A 21,620-nucleotide genomic window follows, 5' to 3' on the forward strand; every position below is an offset into this window, starting at 1 on the left:
CTCATTATCTCAGTACTTGATTAATCACGATTAATCTGATTAATCAGCTCTAGTATATTTTCATTAATATTAAGAAATTAGTGACTTTAAACAAGCTCCTATAATTTCCTGGAAAGTTATTTGCAAGCTGGTTTTGTCCTATTTCAAGTGTAGTAACATATTTGCACTAGTAATTTAGCTCAAAATACTGCCGTATTTTGTGTTTTTGCAGTGTAGCTCACGTGTTTGGCTAATGTGATCAATAGCATGAAAGACCCTGGAGGACACGGGCCGATCTGAGGCGATAATTTAAGCGGGCCTCGTTAAAAGCCGGAGCGGAGGCGGATTAGGAAACCTAAAAGCGCAGCGATATTAGCTCGCCGCTAGTTAGCCGCTGGGACGAGCAGGACTGAGCGCTGCTCCCAGGTTAATCTCTTAAAACGAACCCCTGCGCTCCGACAACAAAGACCGTGTAACTGGGGAGATTAAACTCAGAAGAGCTGGCTTATCCTTTTAGCCAGATTTCACGTGCTTAATTTCCACGAGTCGGGCCTTTTCAGTGCATCTGCCTGCGTGATTTTCTTTATTTTTTCTGTTTTCCATACATGCTTCCAGTTTAAAAAAAGGGAGGTTTTAATGAGTTTCCCTTGAAAAGCTGTAACCTCTGCCTATCGCCGTGGTAATGAGACGCTGTGTCCTTTTCTTCTCCTTGTCCTCTGCTCCTTTCATCATCACAGATTCCATTGTGCCGAGTGATCCGCTTCAACATAGATTACACCATTCACTTCATAGAGGAGATGACACCGGAGGTCAGTAAGACACCACTTTATCTCGCAGCTCCTTTTTCCCCTTCTTCTTCTTCTTTTTGTTTTTATCTCAAACGGCGGAGTCCAGCGGCTAATCCGTTCCAGGAGGAGGAGGAGGAGAAACCTCCGGGTTTGACCTACAAAAGTTGATCGGATCGATCAGTCAGATGAGCTTTCAGATGTTCTGTCAGAGTGAACGTTTGATGACATTTCTCTGGGTTTTCCTCCTCGTTTCCAGAACTACTGCGTCCGAGGTTTGGAGCTGTTCGCCTCCTACTTGTTCCGGGACATTCTGGAGCTTTACGACTGGAACCTGACCGGTACGAAACCAGGAACGATCGGCTTTAATAAGAAAAAGTACTGAAAGGAAAACATTCCCACAGTATGATACTTCCACCTCTACACTGCAAAAACACAAAGTCTGGTTTCTAGTGCAAATATCTTGGTGCATTTGAAGTGGAACACTAACAAGTACATTTTCAGCAAGATATCGGAGTTTCTTTAAGGTAAATAATTCCTTAATATTGCTAAAAAAGTCTTAGTTCCACTAGCAGATTGTTTCACTTATAACATCTAAATTTTCCCATGTTGTAATTGAAATAATCAGAAAAATGGAACTAGTTCTTCTTACCAATATTAAGGAGTTACTGCCTTAAAACAATTATCCTATTATCTTGCTGAAAAGTTACTTCTGTGCTTGTTTTTCTTGTTTCAAGTGAACTAGGATATTTTACACTTACAAATATTACCAAATACTTCGTAACATTTTGTGTTTTTTCAGTGTTCAGTTGAAATAAACTAAAAAAACACAAACTTTCCTTGAGATAAAGTACTTCACTGCAAAAACCCAAAATATTACCAAGTATTTCCAAATATCTTAGTACACTTGAAACTTAGAAGTAACTTTTCATCAGGATACAGGAGTTTGTTTTCAGTCAATGTTGATGAAAAAGTACTGGAGTAGAAATGATTAATTTTATGAAACTAGTTTCATAAAAGTGTTTGTTTTAAGTCAATAATTTCTTAATCTGGATGGAAAAAGCACTGGTTCAGATTATTTCACTTATAACATGGCAAAGTGCCTTGTAATAAATAATCTGTTAGTAGAACTAGAACTTTTTCACCAGGATTAAGGAATTATTAACTATATATGTTGCTGAAAAGTTACTTGTAAGTTAGTTTATCTTATTTCAAGTGTTCTAAGATATTTGCACTAGAAACTAGTCCAAAAATACTTGGCAAAATTGTGTTTTTGCAGTGTATGTTTAACAATAGACACAGTAAATACCTTTATTGTGACATTTATTTTCAGTCCCCTTGATTTTATCAGCTTGTGAAATATAACCCAAAAAATGATTTATCCCAGTTAATTTGTGTTTTTATCAGGCACCAGTTTGATTTCCAAAACTTTATCCCAGAATGAAACTCATCTGATCTTTGATGGTTTTTAAATTTGTTGATTTTTTTCAGTACCCTCAACAGATTTGATATTTTGACTATTGTTGTAAAAACAAACCTGAGTGTCAGTTTAAAAAGCAAAGCTTTACAATGTGTTCATTAAAGTGAAGTGAAGCAGATTAAAGTGAACCTATTGCATTAATGAAAAACTTAATTATTATGTTGTTTTTGTTGCAAGAAAAACAAAGATAAAATTCATCCCTTGGCTTTGAAGTTGAAATGTTTGTGAGAAACCATTTGCTGCACAGATTCATGAAACATTTGAGATTGCGTCACCTCACTTCAGATTTAGTCATTTCATTTTATTCATGGAATCTCAGATTATTTTTACCTTTTAAGCCTGTTTTCTCTCGTTTTCAGGTCCTGACTGCGACTCTGAGTCTTCTGGATGCCAGCGCTTCCATTTCATGCCTCGTTTTGTCAGATTCTTACCGGGTAGGACTCTTTAAGACCTTTACATGACTGAAAGACAAAAGCAGCATCTCAGATTCCCGCTGCCGTTTGTGCTGCAGTTCTCCTTCCAGCCACCGGGTGGTGGTGTTGCATTGCTGCTGCAGCGGCATTTGTCACAGCGGCTCCTGCCTTCATGCCATCAGAAAACAATTCCTCTCCCAGCTCTCCCAATTTGAAGAAGCAGCAGACAGACACTTATCCTGCTCTTTTACAAAAGCACAGCTCAGATAATCTAATGTTTTTGATGTGATCTGTGAGGAGGAACCAGGCTGGTTTCACATTTTTTATACAGTCCAGGTGAAAAGAAATGCACCTGCTCTCGTTTCTGTTGTGTTTCATGAATAACAAACTGTTGTCTGGCTTTAAAATGACATGCAGAAGCTCTGCTGCCTTTCAGACACAAAGTTCTGGGTTTGAATCCCAGCAGCTTGGATTATTTTGCATGTTCTTCTTCTGTCATTGTGGGCCCAAAAATAGACTGTTTAGTCCACGGGTCAGACCATTGATTTGGTCCATCTCAGGGTGGCAAAGCCTAATGGCGGTTATTTAAAAGATGCATGTCTCTAGATCATATTTCGGTTTGGTAGCCCTTCCAAAGTAACAACCTGTTCAGATAAACTCTGGTCCGCCTACAAACCTAAGTCTCTGTTCGGTTGAAGTGAACTCTGGCGCTGTTTGAATGTCAAGCTGCTCCAACAGCAGGAAGTGGTGCATTCTGGGTAAATGCCACCAAAAAAAAGCCTAGAGCTACCAAGAGAAATGGTTTGTGGTTTTTAGCTGAAGTCAAAGAGAAATTCGATAAAATCTGATGGGACTCCATTTTTGCGACATTTTGTGAAGAAGGAAGTCGAGTTCACGTCTTCAGAGATTTTCATGTAGTTTCCTTCAGTAGTTCCTGGTGCAGCGCCCCCACAGGTGAGGAGGGGAACAGGTTTCTCCAATGGTTTGGTTAGTTAGACCAAACTAATTGATATTAATGAAAGTTTAAAGGTCAAAAGGTCAACCAGCCCTCCCAACATTACCCACATTTAATAAAATTGGTGTCAAATATTTGTGCTACGTTTCTGGTGCAAAGATTTTTGTTTGTGCCGCTATCATTATCTTTAAACTTTCAGTAACTTTAAACAAAAGCAGCAGAAACCTAAACGATTAGTTGATTGACATTGATTTTATTATTTCATTTTGTAAATGTGGGGGGACTGGTTGACCTCTGACCCCTGGGAACTCTTTTGTTAATATCTTTAGAACGATTGCAGCACAAATGAAAATTTATGCTGCAGAAACGTTTGACCCCAGTTTCATTAGATTTGAAGAAGTCACTCGGGTATAAATAACGCATCATATTCACGTTTTATATGATTTTCTGTTGCTGGGTGATCGCAGACGGCGGGAAGGAGGTTCTGTCGATGCACCAGGTGCTGCTGTACCTCCTGCGCAGCAGCAAGGCCCTGGTTCCTGAGGAGGAGATCGCAGACATGCTGCAGTGGGAGCAGCTGGACTGGCAGAAATACGCAGAGGAGTGCAAAGGCATGATCGTCACCAACCCCGGCATGGTAAGGACTTCTTCTTCTTCTTCTGGCCTGAACTCTGACCCTGCAGGAAGCAGGTTGTGACACGAAGAACTTACTCTGTCTTCCTCCACACTCAAAGCTTTTAGTTGGATGACATTCTTACCCGGCCTCTGTTTTCAAACGGTGAGCAGGAACTGTGTCCGTGTGAGGGTGAAGATGTCAGAGGATGTGGAAAATATTCACTCCCTCAGATGTTTTATTGCTTTTCTTGATGCTATAAATCAATCCTGACAGAAAAAACATTCTCTTTTAATATCAAAACAAGCCGATTTATACAGATTAGCAGATGAATAAAACCATAAAATATATTATTTGGGTAAATATTCACACCTTCCAACTCTCAGTAATACTGCTCATCTGGACATTTTCATTTTTTCTCCATTTTCCTTTTAAACTGTCAGCTGTGAACATCATGGATGTAGGTGGATCCATAAATCTGATTTAGCTCCAGAAACCTTTGTTTCCCGCTCCAGGCTGGGTTCTTTTCCCAGTCCAGGTTATTTTCCAAATCTGGTCCAGGTTCTTTTACCCAGTCCAGTCCAGGTTGTTTTCCAAATCCGATCCAGGTTCTTTACTTAGTCCAGTCCATGTTATTTTCTAAATCCGGTCCAGGTTCTTTTCCCAATACGGTCCGGGTTGTTTTCTAAATCCGATCCAGGTTCTTTTCCCAGTCTGGTACGGGTTGTAAAAGATGGTCTGGATTCTTTTACCAGTCCGGTTCAGGCCTTTTCCCAGTCCAGTCTGAGTTCTTTTCCTGGTCCGGTCCGGTCTTTTCTCAGTCCAGTCCAGGTTGTTTTCTAAATACGGTCCAGGTGCTTTTCTCAGTCCAGTCCGGGTTGTTTTCAAAATCCGGTCCAGGTTCCTTTTCCTAATCTGGTCCGGGTTTTTTTCTAAATCCGGTCCAGGTTCTTTTCCCAGTCTGGTACGGGTTGTAAAAGATGGTCTGGATTCTTTTCCCAGTCCAGTCTGGGTTCTTTTCCTGGTCCGGTCCAGGTGCTTTTCTCAGTCCAGTCCAGGTTTTTTTCTAAATCCGGTCCAGGTTCTTTTTCACAGTCTGGTCCGGGTTGTTTTCTAAATCCGGTCCAGGTTCTTTTCCCAGTCTGGTACGGGTTGTAAAAGATGGTCTGGATTCTTTTACCAGTCTGGTTCAGGCCTTTTCCCAGTCCACTCTGGGTTCTTTTCCTGGTCCGGTCCAGGTTCTTTTACAGCCCAGTCTGGTGCTTTGATTCCAGATGAATCAAATCATCTGCTTTCAGCAGTGGTGACCTCTGACCCTGGGATGAAACGTTTGGACGATGAGGGAGTCCGGAGGCGAGTCGGTGCCATCCGCTCCCTCTGATCCCCTGAACCGGCCGACAGGCGGCTTGTGATCCGGGTTCTGGCGCAGGACGGGTTGCCTGTCATTCACTCCATCATTCTGTGACGGATCGCCTCGTGGTTTAGATTATTTATATCACTTCCTGCGGCTCGCCGCTGATTGAGCGATGGCTGCCTGGTGGCTAAACATGTTGATACTGTAACAGGATTTTCCTCCTCCCTCTCTCTCCAGGGTTCATACAGGAGCTCGAAACCCTTGAAAATACTTGAAATTCAGTTTGGTGTTTGATATTCAAGCTGCTCAGTTTTATAATAAACTGCAATCTAACATTTGATTAAAAGCCTAAATCTGAAAAATAATATTTAAAGTTGAAACCAGATATTTTCATACACCTAGTTAGGGCTGGAACTAACTCTTATTTTCATAATTGATTAATCTATTGATTATTCTGTCAATTAATACATTTTTATGATGATTAATCAATTAATCGTATAAAAAAAAGTGACATAGGAGAAGTGGAAAACTTTGAAAGTGACTTGATAGATGGCGAACTTAATATAAATTTGGCCTGCAACTAATTATTATTTTAGTAATTGATTATTCAATAAAATATTTTTGACAATTAATCGATTAATCATATTAAAAATTGCACTTTTCCTATTTACCCATTTGTTTTGTACAAGTAGGTGACTTTGAAAGGCAACTTGGTGGATATCAAACTAAAGCGGAGTTAATATAAATGTTGTAGTAATCGATTGTGATAAATTATTTGAGTGATTAATCGATTAATCATATTAAAAAGTTGCACTTTTACCCTCTTAGGTGGTAGAAGTAAGTAACTTTGAAATGCGCTTAGTGGATACAAACTAAGTTATGCTGCAACCAGTGATTGTCAAAATAAAGCGTACTTTATATATATTAGAGCTGCAACTAACAAGTATTTTAGTAATTGATTATTCAGTTGAATATTTGAACGATTAATCGATTTAATCACATAAAAGTGAAAGATTTTTCATTTAAAGCTTTTTTATATACAATATTAGAAGTACATTAAAAGACGCCAATAAACAAATAAGACATTTTGCTGCCTAAACTAAATAAAATAGATTATTTTTAGTAAATTAGCTAAAACCTATTTACAGGAAGAGGATTTTTAATGCAAAATGTTTATATTGTTTGTACAGTTTTTGCTTAATTACTGCTGTAAATGAGATTTTTTAAGCTAATTTGTGTTGTTTTTATCTCCAAAGTTTGAAAACGCTCAAAAAGTTCTTGAATTTTTCTGATGGAGACACGAATTCATCGTCTTTCCCTCCCCGTTTCTCAGAAGCCGAGCTCGGTGCGCATCGACCAGCTGGACAGGGAGCAGTTCAACCCAGACGTCATCACCTTCCCCATCATCGTTCACTTCGGCATCCGGCCCGCTCAGCTCAGCTACGCCGGAGACCCTCAGTAAGATCACAGCAGGAAACAGAAAACGCGGCCCGCCGGCTGCCCGCGGAGTCGGGGACGGCGGCGTTTTCGCATGCGTTGTCACGGGTCCCGGGTTTCCGTGGGGGCGCCGCGGATTCGCCATGCGTCTGGTGAATAGTAATGTAGCATCCGGGGGCTCCGGGTGACAGAACTGTACTGTGTTGCAGCATAATTAACAGAAGACGAAGACGAGATGATGTGAGCGTTCTGACAACAAACACACACACACACACACACACACACACACACACACACACACACACACACACACACACACACACACACACACACACACACACACACACACACACACACCCTGCTTACAGAGGCTAAATTTAAACCTGAGCTGATGTTTACAAACTTTAATTAAAACTAGACGACTAACAGACACAAACATTAAATTCATCCACATTTCATCAACTTAGAAATTCAAACTTCAGCTGTTTTTTCTGAATCAATGGGAAAAAACATTTCCATACTTTATTAACTCAGTTTCTTTTTCTTCTCTTTTCTTCTTTGTCATTTTTTACTCCCTTCATTCATGTCCTTATTTTACTGCCTCCGTTTCTGCTTTTCCTTCATGTCTTCATTTTTTCCTTCTCTCCTTAGTTCCTTCATTCCCTCCTTTTTTCTTTTTATCCATCTTTTGTTCTTCCTCCTTCATGTTCTTACATCGTTTCTTGTTCTTCCTCACCTCTTCATTTATGTTAATCGTCTTTCTTTTTTGTCTTTTTTTCATCTTAACGTTGTCTCTCCTCTTCCTCGTGTCCTACAGTTCATCTTCCTTCTTTCTTATTCTTTTTTGCTTTTTCTTTTTTCTTCCTTGCTGATGTCTTGTGTTTTTCTTGCTTAGTTTTTTCTTTTTTGCCTTTCTTGTTTTCTTCTTTGGTGCTTTCTTTTTTTCTTTCTGGCCTTTTCTTTTTTGCTTTTGTGTTCTTTCTTTTTCTTTGTTTTACTTCCTTTCGTCTTTCTCGTCTTTCTTGCTTTGCTTTCCCTTCTAGCTCTGGTGAAGGACTTGCATGTTTATGTTTTCACATACATATAAATATCTAGATGTATGTCTGATTTCTACTCTGCGATTTAAATCAGACAGTTTTAGGTTTACAGAAAACCTGGACTATTAATCTAATTTTGTATGATTAATTTGCTCTGATGGCTGTTTATACTTTAGCAAACAATGGTGGTGGCTGCATCATGCTCTGGGATCCTCTTCTCCTGAGCATAAAAAAGTTGAACTGGTTGATAATTGGAAAATAAAACCTGCTAGAGGCGGAAGATTATTAACGCTAAACATACAACCAGATATGCAAACTGTGTTGGAATGGTCTAGTTAAAGCCCAGGCTTGAATACATTTGAGAATTTGTGGGAAAAGAACGGCAGAAAAAACTAAGAAAGTTGGTTCTACAACCCATTAATCCAGAAACAAATGCAGACCGCACTGTTTAGTTGTTTATTTATTAAAAATAATGTGAAAATTTTATATTTTCTCCTTTCCGTTCACAATTACACCCTAAATTATGTTCGTTTGTAAAGTCATAAAATGGAGGAAAGGTTAATGGAAGGAAAACCTTTGCTTGCTCTGTAGGATAGAGAGAAAAACGAGAATAATAATCTGAAAATCCATTTTCCTGATGCTGCTCAGGGTTTCCCCCAGTGTATTATTAGCCTGGCGGCCCGCCATGCTTTACTAGCCCCGCCGCCAGGCTAAGCGTTGCTTGTTTACGTTTCTGGGGGGGGAGGGGAATTGCTTTTTTTTTTTTTTTTTAAAGCCGGGCTGCAAGCGTCTCTGTTGCTCTGAGCATTTCACCAGCAGAGCAGATTTATTCCTAAAGTATAGGTTTATAATAGATAAGTTTATAGTTGCATTTAAACCCGACAGAGCGGACCAATCACACAGCTGGTGCCTCTGCGCTTTGCCTCACGCTGCCGCTGCTTTACCGACTCAGGCTGACCTGTATGGATGTTTACATCAATTTACTGTGAGGAATTATGATCCTTTGGAGAACTCTAGGTAAGAGTTTAAAACCCGCCACGTTAGTTCTGGTTGCATAGCTCTATGTGAACCGCAGGAATAACTTGTAGCGAATTCAGAGGTCGCGTTGTGGAGCGATGAGAATGATTTATCTTTGTGAACAAACAGTTATATGCGGCGTTTACATCTCAACACGCTGCTCAGCATGTGGCTCTGTGTCTGTCTTCCCTGTAAAGTTTATGTCTGTGGTCCCGGTTGGCTGGAGAGTTTGTGGATAACCAGCAGCGCTAACCTGATCATGCAGGTTCAGCCCGGTGAGGAGCTTTCGTGCCCTCCGGTCTGTAAGGCATCACGCTGATTTTATATTATTTTATTATTTTTAGTATTTTTTCCGGTTACACGATGCATCAAACCAAATCAAATGCGTCGTCTATTTAGAGTTTATCCGCGGGGCCGAGCGGAGATCTGAGAAACTCGTCCCATAAACTCGACCAACCAAAATAGTTTCTGTGACGATTATTAAAAACTCAACAGACATGAAATGGAAGAGCTACTAAAGTTACATTAGCTGCATTGAATTAAATCTCCCGTTTGTTGCGCATATCTGCGCAGTGCAGCAGATTACCTCATCATGCAGGGCCGGTCCAAGGCTGTTTGAGGCCTTGAGCAGACTTTCACTTAGGGGCCCCTTTTGTTCCTAAAAAGATCAGCACCTCTAACAGTTAGATTTAATGAAATATAGGCGAAGGGAGTAGTTTAATTGGCCAGCCTAAAAAGCAATAAGTTATAATCACAGTTTACTAATTTGTGTAAATTCAAAGATTAAACTCACAGCATCAGATTGTTGCTATGGTAACAAAACAATCTAACTATGAATATTGTTCTTTGAAGTTTTACAAAGTAAACTTGCCAGCTCCTTAAAATCTTGAATCTAAATGTTAAACAATTTAAAATCTATTAATTTATGTACGCCTAAAGAACGGAATAAAATTTAACAGCATTGATAATCTGAATAAACTAGTGTTACATTTAATATTCTGTTTTAAAATATTAGTATTTATGGGGCCCATGAAGCCCTGGGAGGCCTGATGGAGCCACTGACTTAATTTGGATTAAACAGAAGTGCAAATTTTAGTTTTTAGTCTAGTTGTGGGTTTAAATACCATTTCACTGGAGATGTTTTCCCGTGACCTATAATTACACACTAATACTTTTACATTTCCTGTCAACTTAACATCTTTTAATACAAAAACACGGTGGACCGCCGGTGGACCACCTCAACGCCCCGACCACCGGGGCAAGTTTTCTGGGGGAAACCCTGCTGCTGGATTTCTGATCGCAGCTAATGACGCGCGTAGCGGCGATCGTAGCTGCAGACGCATCAGCAGCAACATTTATCAACTTTTCTTCTCCTTCTCTGCTCCCCGCCCGACGGACACAAAAGCTATGATAATGTCAGAGGTCAGGGAACGTACGCAGAGAAGAAATAAATCAGGATGATGGAAGAGGAGTGAAATCACTGCAGAGAATAAATTAAAAATGACAGAAAAAGGTAAACAGAAGATGAAATCTGCGGCTTCGCTTCAACCTGCTGTCTGTTTTCCACTCGGGCCTCCATTTCTTTACTTTTTAAAAAATTTTTCTGAATCCATAAAAGCAGCACCTGACACGAGCTGAAAGTGATTCCTGTCACATTCATGCCTGCAGGAGCAGCCGAGTCTTTTCTGAACCGAAGCAGAGAAACTAATCAGCATTCTGCGCTGTGATTGGCCGCTTTGTGTCCTGATGTCGTCTCCAGGCCTCAGTTTGGGACTATTAAGTAAAAACTGTTTACCTCGTTTCAGATTTACGTTAATATTCTGCAGTTAGGTGTTAATTTACAGATATTTACCGACATTCAGGTGATTTTTACTCTGATTTACGTAAAGAAAACCGTGTAATTCACATCCATTAAAAGCTACTTTAATAAAATGTAAATAAATGTTTATTATTTATATCTAAATGTCAAACTGAAATATTTTTAATTTGGAATAAATTCAGTCTTAACAAACCAGTTTTTGATGGATTCTACTAATATAAACTAAAGCTAGCAGCTGCTATTCATGTTAAATGCTAATCAAGCTAACAGCTACTTAAGCTAGCAGCCAATAAAGCTAGCAGCTATTTGCATCAACAACCAGTTATGCTAACAGATAGTAGAATGGGCTTTGCTTACTAATCCTCCTTGTTGCTTGTCTTTTTTCTTCCTTCCACTAAACTTTCCATTGATATTCTTGTCTGCTGGACAGCTGTAGCAGTCTTCCCTACGACTGTGTAGGTCATAGCATGACATTTTTATGTTTATATTTTAATCATCAAACAGAAATGATACCACTTACTTCACCGTGTGTCATTAATCTGTTCGCATCTCTAATTTAATGAAATAATGGCCGCTGCGCATGTTACTCAGGTTGTTGCTAGGTAACCAAAGACTGAGTGAGTTGCCACTATCAGTTTTCCTTTAGACTTGTGTTTTGTTTATGTGGTTATTTTATTGCCTCCTTGTTGCTCGTCTTTATTTCCCTACTACATTTTTTTCTTCCACTAAACTTTCCGTTAATGTTTGCATACATCACTCTGTGAACAGCTAGCTCTTTTATAAAAGCTCTTTGGAGAGTGTTGGTGACTACAGTACTGTAAAGTTAACAGCCTTCCCTGTGATTATGAAGGACATACACTGCAAAAACACAGAATTTTACAGAGTAGATTCTAGTTCAAATATCCCGGTTCACTTAAAAAAAGACAAATCTAACTTATAAGTAACTTTTTCAGCAGGTTATGAGCCTGTTTTAAGTCAGTAACTGCTTAATATTGATGGCAGATTATTTCACTTAAAACATGACATTAAGTACTTTTTTGTCAATATTAAGAAATTACTTACTTTAAAAAATCGACATGATGCAATAAAAGATTTGAATGTTTATATAAATATCTTGTAAACTGCATAAAGATAGCATTTATTACAAATGACCAAGTATTTTCATCTAGTTTTTAGTGCAAAAGTCTTAGTTCACTTGAAATAAGACAAAATTAACAAGTAACGTTTCAGAAACAAATAGGAATCAATAATTATTTCACTTATAATATGGGAGAAATGTCTTGTAATATCATTTTTCATTAAATTAATTGTCTTAAAACAAGCTTTTTGTCTTGCTGAAACAATTTCTTGTAAGTTTGTTTTGTTTTATTTCATATTTGCACCTAAAACTGGACCTAAGATTTTAATTTTGCACTTCTATATTTAAAAATTGTTGTTTTTTAATCATCTTCAATCCCCAGACTTAACAGAAATAACTCTACTTTTTTCACCGTGTGTAAATAATCTATGGGCGTTTCTATGATTTTCTGAGGACATCAGCAGGACAGGCGGTTTGTTCCTCGCCGCGTCTGCATGGACGTTTTCAGTGACGAGATTCATTCGATTCATTCGAGCGCGTCTGAGAAGCGTTGCAGAACTTGTGGATAGAGAAGCAGCTAATGAAAGCTTCCCAGAGCCGCGGCGGATCCGTGGAAAGGTCAACGCCGCGGGTTGGGGACCGCCCAGGCTGGACCTTCCCCTCATTTCTCTCCCATCGCTGTGAGCCGATAATCGGGGCGGTAAAGCCGCCTCAGACTGTAATGAAGTCCCCACTAATAAAGCTCTGAAATTCATCCACTGCTCTCCTTTCTCATCACTCCACACTGAAAAACACAAAAACTTACCAGGAATTTTGTCTAGTTTCAGTTGAGCTTGACAGTTTTTGTCATTTTATAATTTATTTGCGTGTGTAAACGTTTGTCATCAGGTGTTAAGATGCTTGATATCTTTGTGTCCTTTGATAGAAATTTACTTTAAAATCTTTATAAAGTCTTATTTCCGTTGTACTAACTTACAAATAACCTTACAGCAAGAAATAGGAGCTGGATTTAAGTCAATTATTCCTTAATTTTAATTAAAAATGTTGTAGTTTCCCTGGCAGATGGATGCAGTTATAAGATATTTATTTCCTGATTTAAAAAATCTGCCATTGAAACAAGAATTTTTTCCCGTTAAGTTAAAATGTAGCTATTTGTTATTATGTTTTTATAAGTTGCACTTCAAAAACACAAAATGTAGCCAGCTAATTTTGGTCTAGTTTAGTGCAAATATATAAAATTTGAAATAAGACAAACTAACTTAGAAGTAACTTTTAAACTTGTTTTAAGTAAATAACTCAAAAAAATGTTAACACTTTTTTAGTAATTTTATAACATGATAAATTTCTTGTTTACAGTGAAATCATCTGTCAGTGGAGCTAGTTTACAATATAATATTATTGACTTAAAACAAGCTCCTATATTTACTGAATTGTTAATTTTAAGTTAGTTTGGTCTAATTAGTGAACTGATATATTTACACTAGAAACTAGATAAAAAATACTTGGTAACATTTTGTGTTTTTGCTTTGTATAGTATTCACAGTGCACTGCAAAACACAACATTTTATAAAGTAATATTGGTTTAGTTTCTTGTACATTGAAATGAGATAAAACTAAGTAACTTTTCAGCAAAGTATAGCAGCTTGTTTTTAGTAAATAATTCATTAATATTGAATTGGCAGATAAATTCATTTATTAGACATTTTTACCATGTTATAACAAAACTAGTTTTCTGTCATTAATATTAAGAAATTGACTTAAAACAAGCTTCTATATTTCCCTGAATTGTTACTTTTTGGTTAGTTTTGTCTTATTTCAAGCAGATTGAGATATTTGCACCAGAAACTAGTCAAATCTACTCGGTAGGATTTTGTGTTTTTGCAGTGCTCTCTGTCCTCAGTAATCATAAGTGAATAATGGCAGCTAAACGAGGAGAAAGTCTGGTGAATGGGAGCAGAACGGCCGCAGTCGGTGCATCAATCAGGGCTCTGATTGAAAAGAGAGCGCGGATGGAGCGAAGGGGGGGGTTCATGTCACCTTGCCGATAACGCCCGTCCTCCTTTCACATGCAAATCACAGCAAAGACAATGACATTTATAGAGAAATGAGGCTTGAAACGAACGTTTCTTTTATCCGCTTGGACGATAAGACGGAAACAATCGACTCGAACTTTGGAGCTCAACGGCAGCTCTTCAGCGGCTGATGGCGGCGTTCAGTTATGTTGGAAATAAGACAAAATAAACATGAAATGTTTTCTGATTGCAGGTACCAGAAGCTGTGGAAGAGTTATGTGAAACTGCGCCACCTGCTGGCAAACAGCCCAAAGGTCAAGCAGATCGACAAGCAGAAGCTGACGCAGAGAGAGGTGGGTGGAAAGAAAACCGACGGATTTTATGTTCCCAGAACGGCTGCACAGTGGCGCAGTTGGTAGAGCTGTTGCCTTGCAGCAAGAAGGTTCTGGGTTCGATTCCCGGCCCCGGTCTTTCTGCATGGAGTTTGCATGTTCTCCCTGTGCATGGTGGGTTTTCTCCGGGTACTCTGGTTTCCTCCCACAGTCCAAAAACATGACTGTCAGGTTAATTGGCATCTCCAAATTGCCCCTAGGTGTGAGTGTGTGTGTGCATGGTTGTGTGTCTCTGTGTTGCCCTGCGACAGACTGGCGACCTGTCCAGGGTGACCCCGCCTCTCGCCCGGAACGCCAGCTGGAGAGGCACCAGCAACCTTCCTGACACCATTAGGGGCAAGGGTGTATAGAAAATGGATGGATGGATGGACAGATCAGTTTCCATTAAGATAAAAAAAATGTTTAAAATCTGCTGCATCATCATTTGAGTTATGAAGCATTTTGTAGCTGCGTCTTTAAATACTAAACGGGTTTCAAAATGTATTTATTTCCACTGAACAGTCATAATACTGATAATACTGCAACCAAGTGATAAAAACTTTAATCTACCAGGAGAACTAGTATTTTTTTAATCAATATCAAAGAATTATTGATCTCCTATGTTGCTGAAAAGTTGCTTTTTAAGTTTAGTTTTGTCTTATTTCAAGTCTACTAAAATATTTTCACTACACAATATTTTAGTTCAAAGCAAAACTGAGTAGCAAATTGTTACAACTTGTAATGAAAGAAAAAAATCTGATTATTTCACTTTTAGTGAAATTTATTATAAGTGCATCAGTCTGCCAGTTGAACTGGAACTTTTCATCAAAATTAAGGAGTTTTTGACTTGAGCTTCAATTTCAATAAAAAGTTACTTTTTCAGTTAGTTTCTTATTTCAACTAGATGTAGAAAAACTAGACGAAATGACTTGGTAAGATTTTGTTTTTTGCAGAAAAAACCATTGACTAAACAAGCTTTTGCTTTCTGTCTGGATTTTAACATTTTTACTCAACATTTCTATATTATTTTCTTTGTTTTTTCACTCAGAGGGTTTAACTAAACATGTGACTCCTCCCCTGTTTCCTTTTGGTTCTGGAGGCCTGGAAAAACCCGACTCCCTGTTCTGCAGAAGTTGTGTGGCTCCATCTGTGCGGCCATTGTTTTAAGTCAGGCATGAAAAATGCGGAGCCCCTTTTTTTTTGCTGCATAATTGAGATAAATTTGGAGCTGTGAATAAAGCGGCGGTAACTGCCCTCCTGAGCCGGGTGTGAAGGTCAGCCCTCCGCCGGGGGAGCGCGGGCGGAACAGGTTTGGATTTGGTGAAGTAATGACCATGCAGCCGCAGGGGATCCCTCGGCCGCAGCAGCGCTGCGCGTGTGGCCCCGAGAACCGGCTCTTTCCTGCAGATCCGGGCTCCTCCTCCGGATCGTTTGATCCACTCTCGACCAATAACGAGCAGCAACTCTGAGCTCAATTAGTTTGTTTCCCAGGTAGCGCCGCAAAGCTCTCCCAGCTAACAGGCCCTGACAATCCCACTGTCAACCTGCGCCGGAGCAATTAGTGAAGCCAAACACATGCACACTCAACACCGCGGGTCCATCGGGCTCCACCAGGACCATTAGCCGTGTCAGCGGCGCTGCGGCTTTGCTGCTTATTTAATGCCTCGGGGAGCACTGCGAGACTAAAGCCTCTGATGGGCATCAGGACACAACCTGTCCAAGGTTTTCACACCAGCTGTGTGACGAGAACCGGCCCTCACACCAAAGCTGCAAACTACCACCCTCTCACATCGTTAAAGGCGGCCTGTTATGCTTCCTTGAGCAGGTTAGGAAGGGTTTATGGGCGATACGAAACATGTTTGTTACGCTTTCTGCACAAAATCCTCCTTAGATATTGAGATTTTAGAGCTGGTTTGGGGCTTCTGGTCACTTTAAATCCATATAAGCTGCAACCCAACGTGAAAATGGCTGAAAACAGATGCGCAATTATGCAACTGTACATCTTTGAAAAGCAGAAGTGGAGCCTCCTGCACAACCAATAAGAATGCATGCAACAAGTGGTTTCTAATAGGGCTTTACACTGCAAAAACACAACTTTTACCAAGTATTTTTAGTCTAATTTCTAGAGTACGTATCTCAGCACATTTGAAATAAGACAAAACTAACTTACAAGTAACTTTTTAGCAAAATATTGGAGCTTGATTTTGGTAAACAATTCCTTAATATTGATGGAAAAGGCACTAACTAGTTCAATTGTTAGGTTATTTCACTGTAAAATTCAGCTTCTATGTAAAGCGGAACTCACAAATACACTCAAAGGGGATACGTCACAGGCATCAGGTAAAATATGTTACACCAGTTAAATCGACAACAAAAATAAATAATCAACCACTCAGTATGAAATTTTTTGACTTTTAGCAACAATGATTTATTACAAAAACCAAAAACTAGTAAAATAATAATAGTTATCCTGATAAATAAATCAGTAATCGAAAATCCCTCAAATAAGTTTAGGTTAGATTTAATTCACACAGTTCATATCAGTAAAGAAACCCAAATGGTTAAATGTCCAAATATTTCCGATCCTTTTTAATGCGAATTTTGTCCACAAAAGAGTTCCATATCCTGGGAGAATTTCTCCATTTTAATCCAAAGTCCCAATCCAAAATGAAAAATCTAAAGCGTCAAAAACCCCCTCCCCAAAAAATGAGAAAGAAAGAGTGGTACCATTGAAAATCCCCAAAAAGAAACGTAAAGTCCAGATCTCACCGGGAATGTCTTTCTTTTCCCCCCCGGTGGCGTCTTCTCGCTCCGTCGGCGTCCTCCTGCACCTGGCGGCGTTTCCTGGGTACAAGCTCCAATCCAGCTCCTGAAGCGCACGATCCGCGGCGCTGGGGCGAACCTTGCTTGCCATTTCATCTCTTTTCTTTGATTTATTACTTGTTCTAAACGTTCAGTCAATTCAAGTCTCCCGCTGCACGGACCTGACGGTGAGCGTCTTCCTCTCTGATTGCGCCGCTGCGCGCCGACGCCCCTTTTTATACACTAATATCAGCTACACCTAAAAAACCAATATGACCTGCCCAAAATTCAGTTTTAAAAGTGGAAATACGGAATAATTTTACAATTAAATAGCAACTGTTATACAAGCCAGATGATACATTTACTCTTCAAGGCATTTATCCAGGAGAAAAACAAACATAGTGGTTATGTTACATCACTAATAGCAGGACATTTTTCCCCTTTTATAAATGTAATAATCTGTCAGTTAACTAGAACTTTTTCATCAATATTAAGGATTTATTTTCTTAAAACAAGCTGACATCTCTTGCTGAAATGTTTGGTCTTATTTCAAGATATTTGCACCAGAAACTAGACCAGGAATACTTAGAGATTTTGTGTTTTTGCATTGTTATCCTTTATTTCCTTACATTTCCTCCAACTCGCCAGGCTGTAATCTCTTGAAGTGTTTTTGATTATCAGTTTTTTAGCTTTCTGGAGGCTGCACAGTGGCGCAGTTGATAGAGCTGTTGCCTTGCAGCAAGAAGGTTCTGGGTTCGATTCCCAGCCTGAGGTCTTTCTGCATGGAGTCTCCATGTTCTCCCTGTGCATGGTGGGTTTTCTCCGGGTACTCCGGTTTCCTCCCACAGTCCAAAAACATGACTGTCAGGTTAATTGGCCTCTCCAAATTGCCCCTAGGTGTGAGTGTGAGTGTGTGTGTGCATGGTTGTGTGTCCTGTGTGTCTCTGTGTTGCCCTGCGACAGACTGGCGACCTGTCCAGGGTGACCCCGCCTCTCGCCCGAAACGTTGGCTGGAGATGAACCAGCACCCCTCCCGACCCCACTGAGGGAAAAAGGGTGCAAGAAAATGGATGGATGGATGGATGGATGGATGGATGGATGGATGGATAGCTTTCTGGAAAAGTTTGGCTGCTTCTACAATCAATTCATTTCAGTTACTGTCGTTTTTGACACAAAAAACCATTTGAAATTTGACGTTGATGTTCGTATTTCTTCAGTTAATCCATAAAAATACCAAATATGACAGTTTAATTGGTGGAAACCTGGTGCTTCAGATGGAGTCTCCCAAATGATGCCAACATAATTAATAAAAAAAAAGTTTGTAATTAATTCTGAGTGTGTTATTTTAAATTAAAAAGCACACGTCCATCCAAGAAATGTTGAGCTAAAAAGATCAAATTCTGAAATTCACCAAACATTTCCTTCAAATATTGAACAATAGAGACGTTGCAAAGTCTTAACTCGAAACTTAAATCTTCCAGTTTTGGATCGCTCACGCTTAAGTCTCCCAGTTAACCTGCCGCGTTTTGACGCAGAAAAGTCAAAAGCCTCGACGGAAAGCGAGGAGAACATGCAACAGATGTGCGCTCTCCTTTCGTCAGCCATTGATTTTCAGGAAGCGTTTGGTGTTTGACCTCAGCCTGATCCAAAATATAAACAGTCCTCTCAGCAGAAGGAGATGACGGCAAAAGTCAAATGTGCCGTGACTTTGACCAGCAGAAACAGAGCGCCTGTACCTCCCTGGTTAATTATTTACTTTTCTTGTTTCCCTCAGTTCTCTGACCCCGCTGAAGGCCCTGCATAATAAACTGTTTACATACGATTCACGCTTCTCTGTGATGACTGCTTTCCATATACAGTGGCTGGCTGGCTGTCCACAGGAGGGTTTGCCGTGTGTGGTGGTGCATGCGCGTGGGCGAGCGAGTTTCTTTTTGATGCACAGTTCAAAGTGGGAAGGCATTATTTATTCATGCCTTTGTTGTTCTTATTTCCTCGGCGAGTCAAAAAATTCCTGGCATTCCATTTTAGGCAGATCACGGCTAACGCAGAGCGAGTCGATGCTGTCTCTGCTGAATGAAACACACGCGTGAGCACACACATTAAGGAGGCGCAGGCTGTCAATACGGCCTCCATCTTGGTTATGTTACATCCAGGACTGCCTTATATCTGACTCAGACATTCTGCTCAGTCTCCTGACGTTAAGGTTGGATCTGTGTCCAACCAGCTCTGTGAGATCCTGTTTGAGTTTCAGATTGAATATAAGAGAAACAAGTAGATTTAGAGGGGAAAATATTGCTTGAATTCATATTTTGATGAAAATAAGAATCACTTTCACACTGCAAAAATACAGAATATTACCAAGTATATGTGTCTAGTTTCTAGTGTCAACAGTTAGCCTGCTCATTTTAGTGATTGTATGTTAACATTTAGCATTAGCCTACTAATACTAGCATTAGTATGACAGCATACTAATGTTGACATAGTAACTTTAGTAGGTTGACAAATAAATACTATCCTAAAAATTAACCTGCTAATTTTTGTTTTAAAAAATTGCAAAATTTAGTTTAACATTTAGCATTTTCCTACTAATACTAGCATAAGGTAGTATGTCAACAATAGCATTAGCATGCTAATTTGTAAGGTTAACATTTTGCTTTAGCTTGCTAGAATATCAACATTTAAGCATTAACCTAAAATTAGCATTGATTTTAGAATGACATTAGCATTAGCCTGCTAATTTTTGGGGTGGCATGTTAACACCTTTGTTTAGCTTGCTAAAGTTAGTGTTAGTATTTCAAGATTTAGCATATGCCTACTAATTTTAATGATACTTTAACATTTACCCTTATCCTACTAATACTAACAATAGTTAGTATGTCAACATTAGCATTAGCCTGCTCATATTTGGAGTAGTATGTTAACACTTTCATTTAGGTTGCTAAAGTTAGTGTTAGTATTTGAACATTTCATATTAACCTACTAAAAGTAGCATTAGCTTCAATACCATGTGATATTTTGAGTATACTATGTAGTAAATATAGTACTGTAAAAACTTTCAACACTTACACAAAATGGCTGTTTCACAATGTAGCTTACTAATACTAGCATTAGCTTTAGCCTGTCAACATTAGCCTGATTTCTAAGTAGGAAGTTAACATTTTGCTTTAGCTTGCCAAAGTTTGTTAGCATTTCACTATTTAGCATTAACCTACTAACTTTAGAATTAGTTTTAGTCTGTCAATGTTAGCATTGTCTTGCATTTGGGGTAATTTAGTTCACATTCACTTTAGTTTGCTAAAGTTTGTGTCAGTATTTCAATATTTAGCATTAGCTTACTAATTATGGGAGGAGTATGTTAACATTTTGCTTTAGCTTGCCAAAGTTTGTGTTAGTATTTTTAGTATTTCACCATTTAGCATTAGCCTACTAACACTTTGACATTAGTTTTAGCCTGTCTACATTAGCATTAGCTTGCTAGTGTAGTATGTTGCCATTGTGGTTAGTATCTATGATATAAAATTAGAAGATGATTCTAATTCTTTAGCCTGAAACGCAGGTTTCATTGCAAACTGCTTGGATGTTAGAAAAATACTCAAATTGCTTAATGCAGAGCAACAATTTGTGCTCTTGCTAAAACTGTGTTGGTGTAGAGTCGATGGCAGACGTGTTACATCATGATTAAACCTCAACGTTCTGCCATGTTTGTATCTCGTACCATGTCAGGTTGCAGAATGTTGCATGTGGCAGTCTGTCATGGAAACTGGGGTAAAACAAGAGGCGCCTGCGCGGCGACAGGAGTGTGTTTGTGTGGACGGGGAGTCGTTTCAGGAGGCCGCGTTCCAGCCGATCAATAATTGACTGGCCTGGTTGTTTGGCAGGAAGCTCTTCAGAAGATCCGGCAGAAGAACACGATGCGCCGTGAGGTGACGGTGGAGCTCAGCAGCCAGGGCTTCTGGAAAACCGGCATCCGCTCCGACGTCTGCCAGGTAACATCCAGCAGCAACGCGCTGTCAAACTGCGCTACGTGCAACGCATTAAAGCTCGGGTCTCCGAGGAATTCACCTTTTTAAATAAATGATGGGCAATCAAAGCAGACACCTTTTTAAATCATGCTTTAATCAGAACATAGACGCAAAACCTGTGATGATGTCAAAGAATAAAGGCCTCAAAGCTCTAAAGTTGTAACCAGAGTTTGAATTGAGTTTCTGTTCTTAGAATAGTAAAAATCATAAATCGAATGAAAAAGAAATTTGGTGACACATGAAGGCGTTTTGGGACTGAATGAACTATTTCAGTTCCTTTTTTTCTTCAGATAGGAGTCATTTTTAGTTTCCTACCTGTTGGCCTTTTAAATATATCCTTTGTTTTTTAAATTAACTCCCTATTGATTATTGAACATAAAAAAAACAAAGGTCTGGTAGATGTTGATGAGCAAACCACCAAGTTAGATTTGTCTTTTTATCCACTT

The 21,620-nt window shown here is 39.3% G+C and overlaps 1 protein-coding gene across 2 annotated transcripts in view; it reads left to right on the plus strand.

Moving 5' to 3' along the window:
* drosha (drosha ribonuclease III) overlaps positions 1-21,620 on the plus strand; it is a 138,173-nt gene that overhangs the window by 15,479 nt on the left and 101,074 nt on the right. For both annotated transcript variants that reach the window (XM_081601525.1, XM_008396408.3), the window contains exons 10-16: positions 717-788; positions 1,024-1,105; positions 2,604-2,678; positions 4,080-4,249; positions 6,913-7,037; positions 14,233-14,332; positions 21,031-21,138. In XM_081601525.1, the coding sequence (XP_081457651.1) occupies positions 717-788; positions 1,024-1,105; positions 2,604-2,678; positions 4,080-4,249; positions 6,913-7,037; positions 14,233-14,332; positions 21,031-21,138 (732 nt within the window). The remainder of the gene's footprint in view (positions 1-716; positions 789-1,023; positions 1,106-2,603; positions 2,679-4,079; positions 4,250-6,912; positions 7,038-14,232; positions 14,333-21,030; positions 21,139-21,620) is intronic.

This window comes from Poecilia reticulata, chromosome 20 (assembly GCF_904066995.2).
Source record: "Poecilia reticulata chromosome 20, P_reticulata-male-v2, whole genome shotgun sequence".
Taxonomy (NCBI): Eukaryota; Metazoa; Chordata; class Actinopteri; order Cyprinodontiformes; family Poeciliidae; genus Poecilia; species Poecilia reticulata.